General features: G+C 40.6%; 1 protein-coding gene across 4 annotated transcripts; it reads left to right on the top strand.

Moving 5' to 3' along the window:
• Nucleotides 1–15: 15 nt before the first annotated feature.
• LOC133639021 (serine/threonine-protein kinase TAO3-like) lies at nucleotides 16–24111 on the top strand. 4 transcript variants are annotated; one of them, XM_062032079.1, is made up of 9 exons: nucleotides 6531–6613; nucleotides 6744–6820; nucleotides 8546–8782; nucleotides 11374–11502; nucleotides 11598–11801; nucleotides 18407–18646; nucleotides 18721–18933; nucleotides 19064–19246; nucleotides 23355–24111. In XM_062032079.1, exons 3-9 carry the CDS (start codon nucleotides 8597–8599, stop codon nucleotides 23514–23516), a joined length of 1317 nt encoding a protein of 438 aa, XP_061888063.1. In that variant the 5' UTR covers nucleotides 6531–6613; nucleotides 6744–6820; nucleotides 8546–8596; the 3' UTR covers nucleotides 23517–24111. The 4 variants fall into 4 exon arrangements, with proteins under 4 accessions (XP_061888066.1, XP_061888064.1, XP_061888067.1 ...); XM_062032082.1 differs by lacking the exons at nucleotides 6531–6613; nucleotides 6744–6820 and adding an exon at nucleotides 16–325; XM_062032080.1 differs by lacking the exon at nucleotides 6744–6820 and having other exon boundaries at nucleotides 6513–6613.
• Nucleotides 24112–24620: the final 509 nt, after the last annotated feature.

The following is a 24620-nucleotide window of genomic DNA, read 5'->3' as shown; positions in this document are numbered from 1 at the left end:
TTTGGCGATGCCCTTTTCACGGCCACAAAAAAAGGACGCCTGGCAGAAGCTAGAGGGAAAAGGATGCGCGTGAGGCTGGACGTGTGCTGCATTCAGGGACATCGGGAACTCGCGGCGGCGGCCATACGAGAGGACCTGAGAAGCGTCGGGCCCCACCGCGGTCTGCTCCTTTTCCTTCCCCCTGCAGGAGCATGCTTGCGTGAGGGATGAGGCCGTGCACGGGCACTCCAGCGGGCCAGAGCTGCGGCCTACTTCTCACCACAGCCGGTGGCGACGCTGCTGCAAGACCCGCGAACACACCGTCAACGTCACGTCAGCATCTTTGGTACACACACACACACATTGATTGCATCCAAGAAATGACAAAATATGTAATGTGTGTGTGTGTGTGTTGGCAGCAGGGGGTGAGGAAGCGAGGAATGGGGGGGTGGCTGGAGGGGGGAGGCACACACACACACACACGCCATGCCATGACTACATCCATCTGTAGTCATGGCAACCAGATCCTGTTAATGGATGTGATTCCCCCTATTGTCAGCTTCCTTCCATTGCATTCGTCACCCGTGTTCAAATCCTGCGTCCTTCCACTTCCTGGTTTGTCATCGTGACCCCAGGCGTAAAAAAAAAATGAACTCGCACTTTTACCCGGACCCTCATCGACGTTTTCATGCGACTACAAAGTTTTGCGGCTCGCATTTTTAATTTTTTTTCAAGCTTCTCAATCGTCGTAGAAATGTCGCCACAGGCAATAATTGTCGAAATAGTTGGCGACTGTGTAGAGCAGTGGTTCTTAACCTTGTTGGCGGTACCGAACCCCACCAGTTTCATGTGCGCATTCACCGAACCCGAACCGTATTCATAAAATGATGTTATTATATTAAAGAAATACTAATAAAGATATATTTTACAAACGAAAAGTTACAGGAATGTACACATGATCCAGTGACGTGCGGTGAGGTTCATGGCTGGTGAGGCACTGACTTCATCACAGTCAGATTTACAAACATATGAACCCTAAAGAGTATCTTATTCACCATTTGATTGGCAGCAGTTAACGGGTTGTGTTTAAAAGCTCATACCAGCATTCTTCCCTGCTTGGCACTCAGCATCAAGGGTTGGAATTGGGGGTTAAATCACCAAAAATGATTCCCGGGCGCGGCGCCGCTGCTGCCCACTGCTCCCCTCACTTTCCAGGGGGTGATCAAGGGGATGGGTCAAATGCAGAGGACACATTTCACCACACCTAGTGTGTGTGACAATCATTGGTACTTTAACTTAACTTTAACTTTACACATACAAACTGTAGCACACAAAAAAAGCACATTTAATAAAAAAAACATTATTATGGTCTTACCTTTACTTATAAATGAAGTCCATGCGCCGCTCCTTCTGAACAAAAGCATCGATAACTTGTTTATAGAAGTCGTCCTTATCTTTCTTCAGTTTTAAAAGTCTCTCTGTCTCGATGGAGATGATCCTTTAATTATTACCTCCTGCTTCGATTGAAAGTCCAGTTTAGAAAACTGTTTTATTTTAGGTATGTAATTGTCCATGGTAAAAGTCCAGGCGAGAGGAAAAAATAAACGCTGCACTTGACTTGCTAACTGTTGCTGCTTGTTGTCACTTACTCTGCAGCCGAGTAGTCGCAAGAATGATCCCTGGGATCACTAACGCCCTCTACCACCAGGAGGCGGGATTACTGCGAGCCTCACCCAGTGCGTCTCCGCAGCCATTTTATGATTGCTCAGCACAAGAAATACGTTACACACATACAGTTGTTGAGAAAATACACTGTACATTATATACCTCAGCTAACTAAACTATGGACATGTATAGTATAATTCATATAGCAATACGGTCTCACTGCACAGCAGGCTAGCAGTTAGCCGAGTCATTGTGCAATCCATGGTGAGGCTCAACTGGCTGGTGACTCACCGCAAGTCTCTTCTCAGTATCTGAACGGCAAATGTGAAAATTCAGCGATTTTGAATAAAAATAATCTAAAACGGGTGAAGTTAAATGGAAAATAACTTTATAATATAATCACTGGATACATATAACAATTAAATATATATTTTTTCTTTTTACATTTTTTTTCTTTCCATGATGGCACGTGAGGCCCCGCCTCACCTGCCTCCCCTGACTGCACGTCACTGACATGATCCCATGTTTACATCTCATTGTGCAACATGTGGATGTTTTAGTGGGAACTAAATGCGATATCTGTAAGGGGTACACATTATTTCCAAAGCAGGAACCCCACCCAGATATATAATACTAGTACACAGCTCATGAAAAACAATATGTTATAGTCATTGTAAGTGGGCCAAAACACTTATATTAAAAAATAATCTCATGGAAATGACTGCTGTCATTTGATTACAATAATAAAACATTGAACTTGTTATTTAGTCAGGTTTGGGACAGGTGTGCTGCAGGTGTGACCACAGTGCATGTGCACGTCTGACGTCGTTCACATGTGCTCCACCGAATGCTCAAGGAGTTTTTGCGTTTGCTCACACATATGGAAAATTAGAGGGAACATTGTTTGGGGGTATCCATAATACGCCGACAGGGAGAAGATTTTATTTACACGATGAGTCGGGTGTGTCTTGACCTCCGCGGCGGAGGCTCTGCCGAACCCCTGAGGCCGACTCACCGAACCCCTATGGTTCGATCGAACCCAGGTCAAGAACCACTGGTGTAGAGTCATCGTGCTGGCTGGAGGCTGCACGAGTGCCGCCGCCACTTGGCGACCCGTGGTTCGTCGCGGGGAAACATGAATTGTCCTGAAGAAAAGCACATCTTCTCATAGTGGGGTATACTTTAGGGCAGGGGTTCTTAATAGAGATGTCCGGTAATGGCTTTTTTGCCGATATTCCGATATTGTCCAACTCTTAATTACCGATTCCGATATCAACCGATACCGATATATACAGTTGTGGAATAAACACATTATTATGCCTAATTTTGTTGTGATGCCCCGCTGGATGCATTAAACAATGTAACAAGGTTTTCCAAAATAAATCAACTCAAGTTATTGAAGTCACAAAGTGCATTATTATTATTGCTGCAAGGGGTTCTGGGTATTTCTTCTGTTGTGTTTATGTTGCGTTACGGTGCGGATGTTCTCCCGAAATGTGTTTGTCATTCTTGTTTGGTGTGGGTTCACAGTGTGGCGCATATTTGTAACAGTGTTAAAGTTGTTTATACGTCCACCCTCAGTGTGACCTGTATGTCTGTTGACCAAGTATGCCTTGCATTCACTCGTGTGTGTGTGAAAAGCCGTAAATATTATGTGATTGGGCCGGCACGCAAAGGCAGTGCCTTTTAAGGTTTATTGGCGCTCTGTACTTCTCCCTATGTCCGTGTACACAGCGGCGTTTTAAAAAGTCATACATTTTACTTTTTGAAACCGATACCGATCATTTCCGATATTACATTTTAAAGCATTTATTGGCCGATAATATCGGCAGTCCGATATTATCGGACATCTCTAGTTCTTAACCTTTTTGACCTCAGGGGCCCCCGACTTTTCCACTACAGAGGAGCCCGCGCCCACTCGAATATTAACACCGAATTAGAAATCTTACTCGTTCGTGGTTTTAATCATATTCAATAATTCTGCAACCCAAAACCAGTGAAGTTGGCACGTTGTATAAATGGTAAATAAAAACAGAATACAATGATTTGCTAATCCTTTTCAACTTATATTCAATTGAATAGACTGCAGAGACAAGATATTTAACGTTCCAACTGAGAAACTTTATTTTTTTGCAAATATTAGCTCATTTAGAATTTGATGCATGCAACATGTTTCAAAAAAGCTGGCAAAAGTGGCAAAAAAGACTGAGAAAGTTGAGGAATGCTCATCAAACACTTATTCGAAACATTCCACAGGTGAACAGGCTAATTGGGAACAGGTGGGTGCCATGATTGGGTATAAAAGCAGCTTCAATGAAATGCTCAGTCGTTCACAAACAAGGATGGGGCGAGGGTCACCACTTTGTCAACAAATGTGTGAGCAAATTGTTTGAGAACAACATTTCTCAACCAGCTGTTGCAAGGAATTTAGGGATTTCACCATCTACGGTCCGTAATATCATCAGAAGGTTCAGAGAATCTGGAGAAATCACTGCACGTAAGCAGCGAGGCTGAAAACCAACATTGGATGCCCGTGACCTTGGATCCCTCAGGCGGTACTGCATCAAAAAGTGACACCGGTGTGTAAAGGATATCACCACATGGGCTCAGGAACACTTCAGAAAACCACCGTCAGTAACTACAGTTCGTCACTACATCTGTAAGTGCAAGTTAAAACTCTATGATGCAAAACCAAAGCCAATTATCAACAACACCCAGAAACGCTGCTGGCTTCGCTGTGCCCGACCTCATCTAAGATGGACTGCTGCAAAGTGGAAAAGTGTTCTGTGGGCTGACAAGTCCAGAATTACGCATGAAAAGCTTAAAAAATGTGTCTCCTCAGTTCCCAAACGTTTACTGAGTGTTGTTAAAAGGAAAGGCCATGTAACACAGTGGTAAAAATGCCCCTGTGACAACTTTTTAGCAAGTGTTGTTGCCATTAAATTCTAAGTTAATGATTATTTGCCAAAAAAAATTAAAGTTTCTCAGTTGGGACATTAAATATCTTGTCTTTGCAGTTTAATCAATTGAATATAAGTTAAAAAGGATTTGCAAATCATTGTATTCTGTTTTTGTTTACCATTTACACAACGTGACAACTTCACTGGTTTTGGGTTTTGTACTTTAGAGCAGGGGTTCTTAACCTCATTGACCTCAGGGCCCCAACTTTTCCACTACAGAGGAGCCCGCGCCCACTCGAATATTAACACCAAATTAGTGGTCTTACCTGCGGGTTTAATCGTATTCAATAATTATATACAATGTACTTAAATGAAATGATATGAAACCATGTGTTAATCATAAAGATGGTTGATGGACATTATTACAATGCCTGAATTTACAGCAGCTTTTTCATTAAGCTGTTTTGAAGCCAATGTTTCTTTCAATAGCATTGAATCATCATCCATTTTCTACCACTTGTCCCTTTCGGGGTCGCTGGCCTATCTCATTATCAATGTTAAATGTGTCTGGCAACCTCAACTTTAAAAAAATATTACAGCATTTCAAAAATATGTATTGATTGTTTTGTACCACACAGAGTGACACACTAGATGGCAGTAAAAGCACATACTCAGAGCTCATTGTTTAAATTACTGTACTGTTTTAATCAATTCTTAACTAATATTAGTAATATTAATAATAAAGAAACACCACCAAAGTGTTTGTTATTGTTCTCTGTCCGCTCTGTTGTCCACAAGATGGACATTTTCCTTTTTTTTAACGTTTATCCTAAAACAACAATATTACTGCCGCCACACCTTCAAAATAAGTTTTTTCCTTCTTTTTTTTTAACATGAAAACTAATTGAAGTAATGTATTATATGAATAAATATCTAGTATATATAGTCTATTATTTACGTACTTTTGTCTATAATAAATTTGAAAACCCGCTCAAATATCATAAAACCTTCCTCATTGCTTTATTCTGAAAAACCAAAAACAAACAAAGGAGTGTCTAAATTGCCTGTCAGAATCAATACAGCTGCATGGTCGCGCGCCTAAACTTGTTGACATCCGGCAAAAGTGAGGAGAGAAAGTTAAAGAGAAAGTTAATTAATGCATTTCCTGTTCAAGCAAGTGTAAACTACCCTAATTCTTTTGACATTACTACCGACAATAATGTGTAATTATGTTGTGTGTGTCTTTGAACCTCCGTTTGAACTTTTATCCTAAAATGTATTTACGACAATATTACTGCCGCCACACCTTCAAAATAAGTTTTTTCCTTCTTCTTTTTCCATGAAAACATTTGTTTTAACATGAAAACAAATGTAAGTAATGTATTATATGAAGGATTATACAGTAAATATGGTATATTATTTATGTACTTTTGTCTGTAATAAGTTTGAAAACCCGCTCAAATATCATAAAACCTTCCTCATTGCTTTATTCTGAAAAACCAAAAACAAACAAAGGAGTGTCTAAATTGCCTGTCAGAATCAATGCAGCTGGTCGCGCGCCTAAACTTGTTGACATCCGGCAAAAGTGAGTAGAGAAAGTTAAAGAGAAAGTTAATTAATGCATTTCCTGTTCAAGCAAGTGTAAACTACCCTAATTCTTTTGACATTACTACCGACAATAATGTGTAATTATGTTGTGTGTGTCTTTGAACCTCCGTTTTAACTTTTATCCTAAATGTATTTACGACAATATTACTGCCGCCACACCTTCAAAATAATTTTTTTCCTTCTTTTTTTTCCCCCATGAAAACATTTTTTTTAACATGAAAACAAATGTAAGTAATGTATTATATGAAGGATTATACAGTAAATATGGTATATTATTTATGTACTTTTGTCTGTAATAACTTTGAAAACCCGCTCAAATATCATAAAACCTTCCTCATTGCTTTATTCTGAAAAAACAAAAACAAACAAAGGAGTGTCTAAATTGCCTGTCAGAATCAATGCAGCTGGTCGCGCGCCTAAACTTGTTGACATCCGGCAAAAGTGAGGAGTTAAAGAGAAAGGTATTTTAAGTTAATTAATGCATTTCCTGTTCAAGCAAGTGTAAACTACCCTAATTCTTTTGACATTACTATCGACAATAATGTCTAATTACGTTGTGTGTGTCTTTGAACCTCCTTTTGGCCATCCCAGTGTGGAGTGTGTATGTTGTCACGTGATGTGTGGGTTTTCTCCGGACACTCCAGTTTCTTCCCACATTCCAAAAATATGTAAGTTAGCTTCATTGAAGACTGTAAATTGTCCATAGATATGAAGTTTATTGTCAAGTATTGTTTATATGCAGTGTAAATGCGATTGGCCATGCTAATTGGAGTTAGCTTGTCTATGAGCTAATCCATTATACATTAGCATTAAGTGAAGGGAATTATATTTATGTAGCGCTTTTCTCTAGTGACTCAAAGCGCTTTACATTGTGAAACCCAATATCTAAGTTACATTTAAACCAGTGTGGGTGGCACTGGGAGCAGGTGTGTCTTGCCCAAGGACACAACGGCAGTGACTAAGTTGGCAGAAGCGGGGATCGAACCTGGAACCCCAAGTTGCTGGCACGGCCACTCTACCAACCGAGCTATAGTTTATTCCAAATTATATTATTAATCTAACGTGATTCCTACATGTATGTGCACTTCATGTGTATATATAATGTACTTTTTTTTTTAGTGTGGTTAGTTTTACACTGACTTCATTGTACAGAATATCAAAAAAACGCCTATATATTTTTTTCCACATCCAACTCAAATGACTGTTTACATATTTGGCAAACTAAATTGCAACATTCAGGGAGGGACTGACCATACGTCCTCTTTTCACCGGACATGTCCTCTTTTGCGGAGGACATGTCCTCAAATGTCCTGCATTTTGAGTTAGGGTTGCGTGTATTTTCAATGTACGTTCAGGGTTAAGAAGGGGTTAAAAACAAAACAAATTGTGCGCGCAGCAGCATTGGTGAGGTAGGGGCAGAGACAGAGAGAGCGAGAGAGTTATGATAAACGCGCATGCGTCGCCAGGCTCTGCTTTTTATCCATAGATTTATCACATTTAATTTTCTATTATCTATAGCAGGGGTGTCAAAAGTGTGCCCCAGAGGCCATTTGCGGCCCACAGCTAATGTTTTAAAGGCCCACGGCACATTCTAAAAATACTATTGAAATAAACAAAAACATAACAAAAGTGAAATAAAAAAGCTTAAAGGTTAAATGTAATTTAGAAAAAGTTGCAATGTTGACTAATAAAACAAAGCTGGGTTTTTTTCTTTCAAACTGTCATTGCTCAAAACATATTATTGAATCAAAACCAATGTTATTATGAATTATTGATCTATCCAAGGTTCCGATTACTTCACATCAAATATTCCACTAAGAAAAATATTTTTGTTGGAAGATTTTGCAAATTTGGTAAATAAATAACCCAAAAATGTATATTTTGTTGTTTTCTTACTGTACCGAAAATGAACCGAACCGTGACCTCTAAACCGAGGTACGTACCGAACCGAAATGTTTGTGTACCGTTACACCCCTAAATTTATAGTAATATGCTGTATAGACTACCGTACATTTTACCGTAAAATCTATTGTCATTTTTACAGTGCTTGCTTTGTAATCAGAAGTCAGGCAGAAGTATTTATTTTTATTTGAACAAAAAATGTGGTGCAATATTGGATACTATTAAAGTTTAAAATGTATGCAATTTCATGCCGTACAAACATTTTTTTTCTGTGAAAATGTAAAAAAAATATAAAGTTGCTTTTTGACGCATATTGTTTTCAGGTGTTTGTGGGCCATATAAAATGATGTGGCGGGCCAGCCTTGAGTTTGACACCTGTGACCTAAGACATGCTTGACGTCTCACAGCTGGCCTACTGTGCAGGACTGAATCCATGTCGGGGGGACTAGGACTGCAAGACCAAGGCTGTGCTTGTTTGTGTGGTGTTGCAGGTCATCAGGTAGATCCAGGAGCATGAGCAGAACTTTGAGCTGCGGGAGCAGATGTCTGGGTACAAGCGCATGCGGCGGCAGCACCAGAAGCAGCTGATCGCCTTGGAGAACAGGCTGAAGGCCGAGATGGACGAGCACAGGCTTCGGCTGCAGAAGGAACTGGAGACGCAGACGAACAACACTTACATTGAGCTGGAGAGGCTGGCCAAACGCCACGCCACTCAGACGGACAAGGAGGTAACCGCCAGAGGGGGGAGGACAAAGTCAGAGTCCTGCTCGGTGACAATTAGAGATGTCCGACAATGGCTTTTTTGCCGATATTCCGATATTGTCCAACTCTTAATTACCAATTCCGATATCAACCGATACCGATATATACAGTTGTGGAATTTACACATTATTATGCTTAATTTTGTTGTGATGCCCCGCTGGATGCATTAAACAATGAATTGATTAACGTGGACCCCGACTTAAACAAGTTGAAAAACTTATTCGGGTGTTACCATTTAGTGGTCAATTGTACGGAATATGTACTGTACTGTGCGATCTACTAATACAAGTTTCAATCAATCAAAAACAAGGTATCCAAAATAAGAGCACAACTTCAACTCCAGTTATGGAAAAAAGTGCCAACATGGCACTGCCATATTTATTATTGAAGTCACAAAGTGCATTATTTTTTTTAACATGCCTCAAAACAGCAGCTTGGAATTTGGGACATGCTCTCCTTCAGATAATCCCGATACCCACTACAACTATGGGAAATACTATACTTTGACTTTCACAAAGTGCATTATTTTTTTAAACATGCCTCAAAACAACAGCTACAAAAACAATGAAGGCACACAGCTTAAGTCCAGAGTATACTAGAGCAGTGGTCCCCAACCACCGGGCCGCGGCCCGGTACCGGTCCGTGGATCGACAAGAAATTTAAAAAAAATAAAAACTTTTTTTTTTATTAAATCAACATCAAAAACACAAGATACACATACAATTAGTGCACCAACCCAAAAAACCTCCCTCCCCCATTTACACTCATTCACACAAAAGGGTTGTTTCTTTCTGTTATTAATATTTCTGGTTCCTACATTATATATCAATACAGATCAATACAGTCTGCAGGGATACAGTCCGTAAGCACACGTGATTGTATTTTTTTATGACCAAAAAAAAAAAAAATTTTTTTAAAAAACCATACCATAATTTTCAAGCGTTGACCGGTCCGCAGTTACAAAAAGGTTGGGGACCACTGTACTAGAGCATACTTGCCAACCTTGAGACCTCCTAGTTCGGGAGATGGGGGCGGCGGGTTTGAGGTGGGGAAGGGGGAGTGAGGTGGGCGGAGTTCAGGGGGCGGGGTTTGGTGGTAGCGGGGGGTGTATATTGTAGCGTCCCGGAAGAGTTAGTGCTGCAAGGGGTTCTGGGTATTTGTTCTGTTGTGTTACGGTGCGGATGTTCTCCCGAAATGTGTTTGTCATTCTTGTTTGGTGTGGGTTCACAGTGTGGCTCAGTGTGACCTGTATGGCTGTTGTCCAAGTATGGCTTGCATTCACTTAGGGCTGCAACAACTAATCGATTAAATAGATTAAAATCGGCGTCCGAACTTCTTAGAGGGACAAGTGGCGTTCAGCCTCGCGAGATTGAGCAATAACCTGTATGGCTGTTATAAAAATAGTTGGTGATTAATTTAGTCATCGATTCGTTGGATCTATGCTATGCGCATGCGCAGAGGCAATTTTTTATTATTATTATTATTTTTTATTTATTTATTTATTTGTTGTTTTTTTATAAACCTGTATTTATAAACTGCAACATGTACAAACAGCTGAGAAACAATAATCAAAATAAGTATGGTGCCAGTATGCTGTTTTTTTTCAATAAAATACTGGAAAGGATAATTTTTATCCTTTCCAGTATTTATCCTTTACATTTGTATATTTATGTTCTTAGTACCTGTATTAGTGCCTGTATTTTTTCATTGGTTACGGTCAGATTATAACCTTTTAATATATATTTGTTATTAGATATTTTTGTGTCAATTATCCAGCATTTAGAGGGCCAAAAAATATTAGGGCTGCAACAACTAATCGATTAAATTGATTAAAATCGATTATAAAAATAGTTGGCGATTAATTTAGTCATCGATTCGTTGGATCTATGCTATGCGCATACGCAGAGGCATTTTTTATTTATTTATTTTTTTTTAATAAACCTTTATTTATAAACTGCAACATGTACAAACAGCTGAGAAACAATAATCAAAATAAGTATGGTGCCAGTATGCTGCTTTTTTTTCAATAAAATACTGGAAAGTATAGAAATGTAGTTTGTCTCTTTTATCCGATTATTAATCGAAGTAATAATCGACAGATTAATCGATTATCAAATTAATCGTTAGTTGCAGCCCTACATTCACTTATGTGTGTGTAAAAGCCGCATGTATTATGTGACTGGGCCGGCACGCTGTTTGTATGGAGGAAAAGCGGACGTGACGACAGGTGTAGAGGACGCTAAAGGCAGTGCCTTTAAGGCACGCCCTCAATATTATTGTCCGGGTGGAAATCGGGAGAAATTCGGGAGAATTGTTGCCCCTGGAGATTTTCGGGATGGGCACTGAATTTTGGGAGTCTCCCGGGAAAATTGGGAGGGCTGGCAAGTATGCCCTACGTCCGTGTTTCACCGGATATGTACCGCTCCGTACAGCGGCGTTTTAAAAAGTCATTGATTTTACTTTTTAAAACCGATACCGATAATTTCCGATATTACATTTTTAAAGCATTTATCGGCATCTCTAGTGACAAAGTGACAATGTGACGTCTTCCTCACAGATGAAATCGGTTGCGGCTGAGGAGAGGAGAATCCAGCAACAGATTGTTGCTCAGCAAAAGAAAGAACTGACATCTTTTTTGGACAGCCAGAAGAAGGAGTACAGGCTCTGCAAGGACAAGATCAAAGAAGTAAACATGGACTCCAAACACTTTCAACACCTGAATACAAACCTCACTTTCTCTTGTCTCTGTTGCACCCTCTGACCATGATGATGTTGATGTAGGAAATGAGCGAGGACCCTTGCACACCCAAGGAGGAGAAGCATGAGCGTCTGTCCAGGCACAAAGAAACAATACAGCGCTCTCAGGCTGAGGAGGAAGCTCACCTGCTGGCCCAGCAGAGGCTCGTCTACGAGCGCAGCTGCCGGGCGCTCAGACGCCGCAGTCTGGTCAGGAAGCAGGAGTTTGAACAGGAGCAACTGCGAGAGGTATGTGTTGTACGTCAACATTACTCATGGCAAAGATCCTCCATACGTCACCAACGCTTTGCTGGTTAGAAGGATCTGATACAAAAACACTAGTCAGAGGTCTTTTATATGTCAGGAACGTTGCTGTTTGTAGGGATCTAATTCCAAAACCCTTGTCAAAGGTATTTTATATATCAAAAACTGCTCTTTTTGGGGATCTAATACAAAAACCCTAGTCAAAGAGCTTTTATATGTCAGTAACTTTGCCGTTTGTAGGGATCTAATACGAAAACCCTCGTCAAAGGTATAGCTCGGTTGGTAGAGTGGACATGCCAGCAACTTGAGGGTTCCAGGTTCGATCCCAGCTTCTGCCATCCGAGTCACTGTCGTTGTGTCCTTGGGCAAGACACTTTACCCACCTGCTCCCAGTGCCACCCACACTGGTTTAAATGTAACTTAGATGTTGGGTTTCACTATGTAAAGTGCTTTAAGTCACGAGAGAAAAAGTGCTATATAAATATAATTCACTTCACTTCACTTATATATCAAAAACTGCTCTTTTTGGGGATTTAATACAAAAACCTTAGTCAAAGATGTATTATATGTCAGGAACTTTGCTGTTTGTAGGGATCTAATTTAACCTTTGTGAGGATCTAATACAAAAACGCTATCAAAGATCTTTTATATGTCAGGAACTTTGCTGTTTGTAGGGATCTAATTAAAAAACATCAGTCAACGGTATTTTGGGTATCAGAAACTTCTGTTTTTGGGGATCTAATTCAAAAACCCTAGTCAAAGATCTTTTATATGTCAGAAACTTTGCTGTTTGCAGGGATCTAATTCAAAAACATCAGTCAACGGTATTTTGGGTATCAGAAACTTCTGTTTTTGGGGATCTAATACAAAAACCCTAGTCAAAGATCTTTTATATGTCAGGAACTTTGCTTTTTGTTGGGATCTAATTCAAAAACCCCAGTCAAAGGTATTTTATATCAGAAACTTTGCTCTTTTGGGGGATCTAATACAAAAACCCTAGTCAAAGGTATTGTATATATCAGAAACTCTGATGTTTTTGGAGATCTAATACAAGAATCAGAGTCAAAGATCTTTTATATGTCAGGAACTTTGCCGTTTGTAGGGATCTAATTCAAAAACCCTAGTCAAAGGTATTTTATATATCAGAAACTGCTCTTTTTGCAGATCTAATACAAAAATCCTAGTCAAAGATATTTTATATGTCAGGAACTTTGCTTTTTGTTGGGATATAATTCAAAAACCCCAGTCAAAGGTATTTTATACATCAGAAACTTCCGTTTTTGAGGATCTAATACAAAAGCCCTAGTCAAAGGTCTTTTATATGTCAGGAAATTTGCTGTTTGTAGGCATCTAATTTAAAAACACTTGTCGAAGGTATTTTATATCAGAAACTTTGTTCTTTTGGGGGATCTAATACAAAAACCCTAGTCAAAGATCTATTATATGTCAGGAACTTTACTGTTTGTAGGGATCTAATTTAACCTACTGAAAAAATACCCCTTGTATAAAAAGGGATCTTTACTGTTTTTTGCAGTAGATCCGAAAAGCAGAGCGCTCCTTATGGAGGATCTTTGACTCGTGTTTTGCTGTAGAACCTTAACCACAGAATGCTCTTTTGATATTAAGAGATCCACTGCAAAAATGCCTATCAAAGATACTCTGTGTTCAGAAGACCCAAGGATTATTTTCAGTAGATCCCTTGAAACAGCTTTTACAGATATTCAGCTCTGCTGTTAATATTCACTTCTTAAAAGACCTACAACAAAAACACTTGATCTACAATATAAGTAGGGATGGGTACCGTTCACATTTGAACCGATACGGTACCAATTACCAGTACCTGGGAATCGATATCTGTAATCAACAATACCAGTTTTCGATGTTTTTGTGTGTGTTAATAAATATGATTTGTTTTTGATAATAAAATAAAAAAATGTATCACAACATTTAAAAATAAGAGGAACATAACTGCTGTCCAGTTATGTCTTGTAGACGGTGAGCTGACATGAGAAAAAGTGCCTAGAAAATGAATTTCGCTCCCACGTCTAAGCACAACTTGTTCAATGCATTTTTGCATAGATAATACCCTTCTGGACTTTGGGTTAAAAGTTCAGAACATGATACCTAGCCAAATTTTGTCACAAGCCAGAAATGTATATAGAGGTAAATCACAAAAAACGAAAATCTTGTGCTGCAGTTTTGGCTTGTAAAATATGTCTTATTCATTTTGGCAACACAAAATCTTTCTCAAATATCATAAATACATATACCTAACATCTGAAACAAATATTGGTGCCTTAGTATACTCATATGTGAATTTAGATCATGAAATGTAGCAAATTTCTTAAAAAACGATTCAACTGAAGTGATTTGCCCCAGCACAATGAAGCACACACTTATTAAATTTAGCTAAAAGCTTATGTATCATACATTAAAAAAATGTCACAAACTTCTATGTAATCAAAGGTACAAAAGAAGTAACACACCGTGGCCAAAAGTGGCTTAAAATCTAGCAAAATATTACCATGCACCCCAAAACTGGAATAAGGCAAAAATGGACAAGATTAAAATAGATGCAGTAAAGGCCCAAATTGGTATAAAATATGATAAATATTTATTAAAGTAGCAAATTGTTTCACAGCATGTGTCATTTATACCCCCCCCCCCCCACACACACACACACACACAAACACACACAAAAGACCAAAACAAATTTGAAAAAAAAGGTAATACAGACATTATTTAAGCTTTACCGTTAAAATGGCAGTGTGGCATCTCGATAATCAAACATCTTGATAAAGAAACAAAAGTGGCAAATTTTACATGGTGACATGGTGCGTAATTACTCATCAATATCACTTTCATCTGTGTCATCATCCCATGCACCTCTTTCTTCTGTTTCCTTTGAAACATTTCCACAGTTCTGGCAGTGACATAAATCAGTACAAGACATTTTTGCAGACATACATGAACATCTTTCTGTTTCACATTTGCTTGTCTTGCAACCACAGTGGACTACCTGCAGCACACTATCTGGGGCAGGATTTCTAGTCATCCATCTTACTGTTAACTCCCCATCCTCAATGTACCATCCATTGCCAATGGGTGAAGGGGCACACATCATACCAGTCAGGGAATGTCGCATTACTGCTGCTTGGTAGTTTGCCCTTTTGCAGTGTTGGTGGAGGGCATCACTTGTTGGGGGAATGGACAGTTCTGGCAAAGCTGACGATGCCATACAGAATGCTTTGTATCTTGCATCGTTCACGTCTTTGGCAGATGCCTGTCCATACAGGTGGCACACATATTTGCTCAGTGTTTTGAACGTAGACTGGTCAAGGTTAAAACTGCTGCCCAGATTTGAGAACGCAGTCAGGTATTCGTCTTTCTGACAAGCAAGAGAAAATGTCTTCCTTTTGCCCTTGCCATGAAAGGCACTGGTCGAGTCACAACCTGTGAAGGTATGGATGCCAATGAGTGCAGAACAAACACTGTTGCCAAGAGCTGCTGCCACCTTAGCCACGTCTATGATCCTCGTTCTGTTGCCTACTCCCGTGAAAAAATACAAGCTACACTGTAAAGCTCTTTGAAGACTTACAGCAATCACTGCCACATCAGTGTCAGGGCTTTTGATGACAACAGTTTGATGTTCTTGTGCAGCATGCTGTGCATGTAAAAACACCCTAGTGTCACATTCCTCATGGTCACATGTCAGTTCGTGAACAGCACTGACAGTTTGTGAACCCTCTTTCACAGTAACACAGTGACACAGTTCTCCATGTGCTATGTACAAGCTGAAGTCCCTGCCCAAAATGGTGAGATCAGCATCTCGCCATGCAACAAAGAGGAATTCTGCCAGTGCTGCTTTGTTGGTCCCATTAGATAGAAACTTTTTCCACTGTGTGGGTGCCTTCTGATCCCGTCCATAGATCTGCACCTGTTGTGTACCACCCTCAGCTCTCCGTGACCGCTCTAGGTTTTTAATACTGATTTCTGGATACTGGTCAATGACAAAGTCTATCCTTGTACACTTGTGCTGCAGAGCTATCTTGACCACGTACTGGAGTAAGTTGTCAGCCAACTGTGTGTGTGCGTGTGTGTGTGTGTGGGGGGGAGAGAGAGATTGGGGCTGTGGTGTGAAGGTATATGGGGGGATGGGTGGGGCTTCCTTTTCTAGGCCAGTGGTTCTCAAACTTTTAAATTCCAAGGTCTCCCCTTAACTCTGACAGTGTATAAATGGTCCATTTGGTTATTACAAAGTAACAACACATTCTTTCAATCCTACGCTATGTACTGTAACATTATTACTATAGATTCACACACGTGTGTGTGTGTGTGTGTGTGTGTGTGTGTGTGTGTGTGTGTGTGTGTGTGTGTGTGTGTGTGTGTGTGTGTGTCACATACCTGCCGACACGGTTTCTGCTTGTGTGAGTTGATCCCTCTGGCGTTTTCCTCCCACACGAGTGTACTTTTCCACTTTTTGACAAATTATACAGATGGCTGGCAGGACGGGGCCGGCAGAAGCAACGGGCAAACCTGAACGAGATCGAAGTTTCTTTCGGGGAGTTTCAGACGTGCCTGCTGACTGACCTGCGGCTGCAGATGGTTCTCCCACCGCCCGTGCGGTCCTTTTCTCGGCATAAAACAATGCAGATTTATCTGTAAAACGTCGGTAGCATGTTGCGTGAAACCCAGCGTCGTCAGGAATAGCGTCAAAATCTACATCCGAGCAATGTTTATAGATTTCTGCCAGATGCTTGTTCTGGTCTTGCAGACAAAGCCACTGTTTTAAATAGTTTCTGTATGTGTCCCACCGTGTCCGAGTGAAGTGCTGGACGTCCTCATTGTTCACAGATGAAAGATGCATATAGCATCTTTTATTTTCCTCTTTACGCACTTTTTTTCTAACTTTTGAGGTCTTTCGTTCCTCTTCACTCTCGGATGTTGTCGTCGCCATAGCAGGTATGTTGTTAGAATAAAGCTGCTACCTGATTGGTCCATGTGACCAAAACCGCGCCACTCCCCACTAGATATCACTGCGCCTCACTGAAAAATAGTACCGGCTTTCAACACCGATTACACAAAATGGGCTAGGTGTCAATTTCCGAACTTTTGGTATCTTACTTACTACCAGTAAATCTATTTTATGAAGTAAAAATGATGTTGTGCCGTTGGTGTGGGAGCGAAACTGAACGATATGAGCCTTGACCACAGGCACTATTGTTCTATTGTCACATTTCTCAGTTTAATTTACAAGTATGAATTACAGTTGAGAATCCAAAGGTGTATAGTTTTTGATGAAGCTAATCTTTTGTTGCGCTCTAAAACTTATTAATACTGTAAGTATTGCAGTTATGACACCAGCTGTTAAATTGTAACGTTCATCTTAGTTTACCTTTTTATTTACACATTTGGAGGTGTTGAAATCGCCATGTAAAATCACTAATGCTAATCAGTAGCATACCAATAGCAAAGCAAATATATATTAGCATCAAACTTACACATTTTTGGAAAAGTGGAGCCTTACTTCACTTGCATCTGAGCGATTTTTTTTAAAAGTCAGATTCTTTTTTGGAATTGAAAATTGCAACATTACCTAGAGCAGTGGTTCTTAACCTTGTTGGAGGTAGTGATTCCCACCAGTTTCAAATGCGCATTTACCGAACCCGAACCGTAATCATAAAATGATGTTATTATATTAAAAAATACTAATAAAGATATATTTTACAAACGGAAAGTTACAGGAATGTACACATGATCCCATGTTTACATCTCATTGTGCAACATGTGAATGTTTTAGTGGGAACTAAATGTGATATCTGAGAGGGATGCACTTTATTTCCAAAGCAGGACCCCCACCCAGATATATAATACTAGTACACAGCTCATGAAAAACAATATGTTATAGTCATTGTAAGTGGGCCAAAACACTTATATTAGAAAATAATCTCATGGAAATGACTGCTGTGATTTGATTACAATAATAAAACATTGAACTTGTTATTTAGTCAGGTTTGCGACAGGTGTGCTGCAGGTGTGACCACAGTGCATGTACACGTCTGACGTCGTTCACATGTGCTCCACATGAATGCTCAAGGAGTTTTTGCGTTTGCTCACACATATGGAAAATTAGAGGGAACATTGTTTGGGGGTGTCCATAATACGCCGACAGGGAGAAGTTTTTGTTTACACGATGAGTCGGGTGTGTCTTGACTGCGGCAGAGGCTCTGCCGAACCCCTAGGGTTCGATCGAACCCAGGTTAAGAACCACTGACCTAGAGGTAGTTTGGCTGAGTCCACTCTCAGTGCTGCTGGAGTGATCGCCCAATGCTGAAGTGCAAAGTCGGAAACCGGGTGTGAAGCCACACGCAACCCAGGTACCGTTACATGTTACCTTAGGATTTTACGTGAATCGGCGCTCGGTGGGATTTGGTCGGTGCCAAAATAAAAGGTACCGGATTTCGGTACCTATTCCTGAATCTGACAGGGTTCTTTGAAGACGAACATTGTGAGCCTCCGTCCAAGGAGCCAAATTAGCTGTCAGCCACCATTAAAACATCTAAATTCTTCTCTTAATGGTTCATCATCAGGAGCTGAACAAGAAGAGGACCCAGAAGGAGATGGAGCACGCCCTGATAATCCGGCAGGACGAGGGCACCCAGGACCTCGAGCACAGGCAGCTGCACATGCTGCAAAAACTGCGCGTGGAACTCATGCGTCTGCAGCACCAAACGGAGCTGGACAACCAGGAGGAGTACAACAACCGGCGGCAGCAGGAACTGCAGCGGAAACACACAATGGAGCAGCGTCAGCAGCCCAGGGACCTCAAGGTGCCTCCTGATTTCAACACCGACTCATGCCGACTGACACCCGGCCTTGACTTTTACCGCTGGTTTCTCCGTAGATGCTGGAGATGCAGATCAAGAAACAGTTCCAGGACACTTGCAAGGTGCAGAACAAGCAGTACAAAGCTCTTCGCAACCATCAGCTGGAGGTATCTCCCAAAGGTGACCACAGGAGCATCCTCAAGGGGCTGAAGGAGGAGCAGACCCGCAAGCTGGCGGTGCTGGCGGAGCAGTACGAGCAGAGCATCAATGAGATGATGGCGTCACAAGCGGTAGGAGGAGTCGTTGTTGGCTTGCTATGCCATGTCTATGTGTACAGTACAGCAATGTTTGAACTAGGAACTAAAGCTGAGTGGGCATATTTCATCCTATGGGTCACCGCTGCTTTTTGTTTTTGCCCAGATGAGATTGGAAGCCGAGCAGGAGACGGAGAGTCAGGCTCTGAAGCAGCAACTGAAGCAGGAGATGGAGCTGCTGGACGCCTACCAGAGGAAGACCAGGTCACAGATGGAGACCCAACACGAGAGAGAGCAGCAGAAACTGGAGCAGAAGGTCTCCATACGCAGGGCCCACCTTGAGCAGAAGGTAGGAACCAAAATAAAAGTCATAGTGAAATACTGTCAATGAAATATATACAAACTTTGTACTTTGAATTACCCAAAAAGTAATCTTTTTTTATTACGTCCTCAAGTTCCATGTGTGTGCTGTCACTTGTTGCTAGGCAGATTTGATAGGGCATAATAATTAGTGCCCCAAAGCGCAATAAAATAATTAGCAATTCCCTTTTTTTGTTTTAAAGCACAGGGAGAGTCGGTGGGAATACTTTTAAAAACAGTCCTCCCGGTTAACTTTGTCACATTTAGCAAATGGCAAAAAATGCTCGACGTGAACTTACATTGCTGAGATTCTTTTTCCAGCTCAAGTCACATGTTTGCGCTATCCCTTGTTGCTAGGCAGATTTCATTGGTTACAATCATTAGTGCCCCAAAAGGGGACACACACATGCATGTCTTGTTTTTTGTTATCTCCACACACACAAATATTGGCACCCCTGCATTTCTGTCAAATGTTTGAAATGACAAATGCTTTGGTAGTCACATGTTTATTTCTAGGGATGTCCGATAATGGCTTTTTGCCGATATCCGATATTCCGATATTGTCCAACTCTTTAATTACCGATACCGATATCAACCGATACCGATATATACAGTCGTGGAATTAACACATTATTATGCCTAATTTGGACAACCAGGTATGGTGAAGATAAGGTTGTTTTTAAAAAAAATAAAATAAAATAAGATAAATAAATTAAAAACATTTTCTTGAATACAAAAGAAAGTAAAACAATATAAAAACAGTTACATAGAAACTAGTAATTAATGAAAATGAGTAATATTAACTGTTAAAGGTTAGTACTATTAGTGGACCAGCAGCATGCACAATCATGTGTGCTTACGGACTGTATCCCTTGCAGACTGTATTGATATATGTTGATATATAATGTAGGAACCAGAATATTAATAACAGAAATAAACAACCCTTTTGTGTGAATGAGTGTAAATGGGGGAGGGAGTTTTTTTTGGTTGGTGCACTAATTGTAAGTGTATCTTGTGTTTTTTATGTTGATTTAATAAAAAACAACAAAAAAAACAAAACAAAAAAAACGATACCGATGATAAAAAAAACGATACCGATCATTTCCGATATTACATTTTAAAGCATTTATCTCTATTTATTTCTTTTGTTTGTATTGGAACAACAAAAAAAAAAACAAATCTGATATTTTACACAGAACTCCAAAAATGGACTGGACAAAATTATTGGCACCTTTTCAAAATTGTAAGAAATAGTTTTATTCTAAGCATGTGATGCTCCTTTAATTTGTAGTTCAACTCACCTGTAGCAAGTAACAGGTGCTGGCAATATAGAAATCACACTTGCAGCCAGTTGAAATGGAGGAAAGTTGACTCAACTTTTGTGTTGTTTGTACCACACTGAGCATGGAGAAAAGAAAGAAGAGCAAAGAACTCTCAAAAAATTTGAGAACCAAGCTTGTGGAAAAGCATGGGCAATCTCAAGGTTACCAGTCCATCTCCAGAGATCTAAATGTTTCTGTGTCTACTGTGCGCAATGTCATCAAATCAACATTATTTATAAAGCACAAATTTACCACAGGGGTAGCCAAAGTGCTGTACTATGGGCAGGTTAAAAGATAATACAAGAACCGAGCAAACACAACACAAACAGAGCACGATAAAAAATAAATAACTAAAATAAATAGAACATAAAAAACATGTTCACAGCAGGTGTATTATGGGGCGCCATAGCAGGACGGATATTACTCAGTGTTAAAAGCCATGGAATAAAAGTATGTTTTTAAGAGAGATTTAAAAACAGGAAGAGAGGAGGCCTGTCTAACACTCAGATGTAGGTCGTTCCAGAGCTTGGGAGCAGCAGCGGCGAAAGCTATGTCACCTCTAAGCTTCAGCCTAGAAGCTTCAAGAAGTTTAAAGCCCATGGCACTGTAGCTAACCTCCCTGGACCTGGAAGAAAAAATGTATGAAAGACTGCAACAAAGGATTGTTAGAATTGTGGATAAAGAACATGGATCCACTTCCAAACAAATTCAAGCTGACCTGCAGACACAGGGTACAACAGTGTCAGCTCGCACTATCCGTCGCCATCTCAATGAAAAGGGACGCTTTGGTAGGAGACCCAGGAGGACCCCGCTGCTGACACAGAGACATAAAAAAGTAAGACTGGAGTTTGCAAAAACTTACCTGAGGAAGCCAAAATCCTTCTGGAAGAACATCCTGTGCACAGATGAGACTAAAGTGGAGATTTTTGGTAAAGAACATCATCAAACTGTTTACAGAAAACAAATTGAGGCCTTCAAAGAAAATAACACCATTCCTACAGTCAAACATGGTGGATGTTCACTGATGTTTTGGGGTTGCTTTGCTGCTTCTGGTAACGGATGCCTTGACTGTGTGCATGGCATCATGAAATCTGAGGACTACCAAATCATTTTGGGGGCATAATGTAGGGCCCACTGTCAGAAACCTGGGTCTCCGTCAGAGGTCATGGGTCTTCCAGCAGGACAACGACCCAAAGCATACTTCAAAAAGCACACAAAAATGGCTTAAGACAAAGCGCTGGAGAGTTCTGAAGTGGCCATCAATGAGTCCAGATCTAAATCCTATAGAACTACTGTGGAGAAATCCAAAAACAGCAGTTGGGAGAAGGCACCCTTCAAATCTGAGAGACTTGAAGCAGTTTGCAAAAGAAGAGTGGTCCACAATTCCAGTAGCAAGGTGTAAGAAACTAATTGATGGTTACAGGAAGCGATTGATTTCAGTTATATTTTCTAAAAGCGTGAGGGTGCCAATAATTTTGTCCAGTCCATTTTTGGAGTTCTGTGTAAAATAATATCAGATTTTTAAAAAATTTTTTACACAAATTGTCACGGCCAAGGGCGCATGTGCCCTCATCTTTGCGCTCTGCTTGCCGTGCCTCGGGACGCGCCCACGGCCGCGTCACGCCCACATGCCGGCAAGGCTGTGGGCGATCAGCAATCTGCGCACCTGGACCTGATGAGAGGGAGCTGTACAAAGGACCAGTGGACCCAAGGATCCAGGCGGGAACTTACTGTTATGTTTTAACAGAGGGAGATGACGGCAAAGACACCAGGGGGTAGTAAGCTCAATTATATATATATATATATATATATATATATATATATATATATATATATATATATATATATATATATATATATATATATATATATATATATATATATATATATATATATATATATAATAACAAACAATACTACTAAACAATAGAATGGAGTGTGTGACCAAAATACAAGACTATGTGTGCAATTGATTGTCGTGTATTACCGTGATTTTGAGGAGAGCGAGAGGAAGGACAAAGCAGTAGGACAGTCCGTGAACAGACAAGGGGGTCGAGGGTAGGAGCGAGGCAGCGTAGTCCGTGTCCGAGTAGGGGTCAAGGATCGAGGAAGGCAGTCCAAATCACAAACACGGAACGACAAGAGACCACAACGGGGAGACTCGGGAAGGCACTGCGGGAGAACAAACAAGGACGTCAGACATGGAGGGAAAAAACAGAGAGTGGACCCCGACTTAAACAAGTTGAAAAACTTATTCGGGTGTTACCATTTAGTGGTCAATTGTACGGAATATGTACTTCACTGTGCAACCTACTAATAAAAGTCTCAATCAATCAATCAGAAACAGAGGAAGAGATCATAAGGCTTCGGCTTACGGTACACCATTCAGAAACTAAGTTCCCGCCTGGATCCTTGGGTCCACTGGTCCTTTATACAGCTCCCTCTCATCAGGTCCAGGTGCGCTGATTGCTGATCGCCCACAGCCTTGCCGGCATGTAGGCGTGACGCAGCCGTGGGCGCGTCCCGAGGCGCGGCAAGCAGAGCGCAAAGATGAGGGCGCATTGGAACGCGCCCTGGCTGTGACACAAATAGCTGAGTAGCATCATTTTAAAGCGCACGCAGAGGTCCATAAAGCAGCTGAATGCTGACCATTCAGGATACATGTTTTCCCCATCCGGTGCTCGTTAGAGCCCCCTCTTGGCATATTTTAGTACTGCAAAAAAAACCAACCAGCCCTATTTTTTGTAATGTGTTATTTTTGTGTTGATTTTGCAGATTGAAGAGGAACTGGCTGCCCTCCAGAAGGACCGCTCGGAAAGGATCAAGCACTTGTTGGAGCGTCAGGACCGGGAGACGCTCACGTTCGACAGCGAGAGCAGAAGCCTGGGATTCGGCAGCCTAGGATCTCTGGACTTCCCGAGAGACGACGACAGATGAAAGCGGACCAACATGGCGGCAGCCTTTTTTTTAAGCACCAGTGTTTGTTGTTTGGCCGGATAACTTTGTGCTCTTCTTCTCTCCCAGATAGTCTCGGGACAGAGGCGTCCGATGAGAAACTGCTTTTGTGACACAAGCGGAATCAAGCGGCGAGGACGGATTATTGGGAATTTTCCGTCGCCACCTCCCTCCTTTTTGGTATGAATTGAATACTTCAGGAAAACTTTTTGGTAAAATGGGCACTTTGATATGTTTAAATAGAAACCCATCATGTTCATATTAATGTGTGTGTGACATGGAGGGACATTGTGGAATGTGAGCTGCGGACCCCCCCGCCCCACCACCACCACCAGTGTGGTGTTTTTATTATTATAAGCTGATCCCCCCCAGTCCCCCCCTTCCCCCCTTTGTTCTCCTTTTTATAATTTTCCATGCATTTAACGCTCAGAATGTGACTGCAGTCCATCGCGATGTATGATTGGCCGACATCTCCGTTCGCTTCTTATTGCATGCACTTTATTAAGGACACATTCAGGTTGTGACGCATGAATCTGTCAGAGATCTTAGCTGTTTGTGAATAAAGTGGTCATAGCTTCTTTTTTTCTTTATGTTGCAGAAGAAAAAAAATAACATAAGCGCCATGTTTAACTTATATACATATATTTATATCAGGGGTGTAACAGAACAGTACGCCAAAATCACGCTTCGGCACGTACCTCAGCTTTAAGGTTAGATTTCGCCTTTACGATTTTGTAACGTGAAAAACTGCAAAAAAGTAATAGATACTAGTCTCAAATTTAAAAAATAAATATACCTTTATATTTTGTTCTTGTCAAATTGCGTCTTTATTCTCATATTACAATTTTCATCTTGTAAAATTGCATTAATTTATTGTCAATTTTTTTTAATTTTTACAAGAAAATGCACACTCACTGCGGTTAAAATACAATTCTCAAATTTGAAAAAATAAATTTCTGATTCATATTCTAATAATATTACAACTTTCATCTTTTGAAATTGCAAAAAATTGTAAAAATTCAGATTTTTGGGGTAATATTAAATATAAAACAATAGCATTCAAAGTATGATCCTAAAAATGTGCTT

The sequence above is a fragment of the Entelurus aequoreus genome, linkage group LG21, assembly GCF_033978785.1.
Source record: "Entelurus aequoreus isolate RoL-2023_Sb linkage group LG21, RoL_Eaeq_v1.1, whole genome shotgun sequence".
Lineage (NCBI taxonomy): Eukaryota > Metazoa > Chordata > Actinopteri > Syngnathiformes > Syngnathidae > Entelurus > Entelurus aequoreus.
Note: the sequence above shows the minus strand (reverse complement) of the source record. Positions and strands in the feature narration are given on the sequence as shown.

Excerpts from the sequence above, each read along its gene's own strand:
- LOC133639021 (XM_062032082.1), top strand. The coding sequence starts at position 8,597 with ATGTCTGGGTACAAGCGCATGCGGCGGCAGCACCAGAAGCAGCTGATC. Across the intron at positions 18,934-19,063 it reads AGATGATGGCGTCACAAGCG|ATGAGATTGGAAGCCGAGCA; the intron begins GTAGGAGGAGTC and ends GTTTTTGCCCAG. Across the intron at positions 19,247-23,354 it reads GGGCCCACCTTGAGCAGAAG|ATTGAAGAGGAACTGGCTGC; the intron begins GTAGGAACCAAA and ends TTGATTTTGCAG.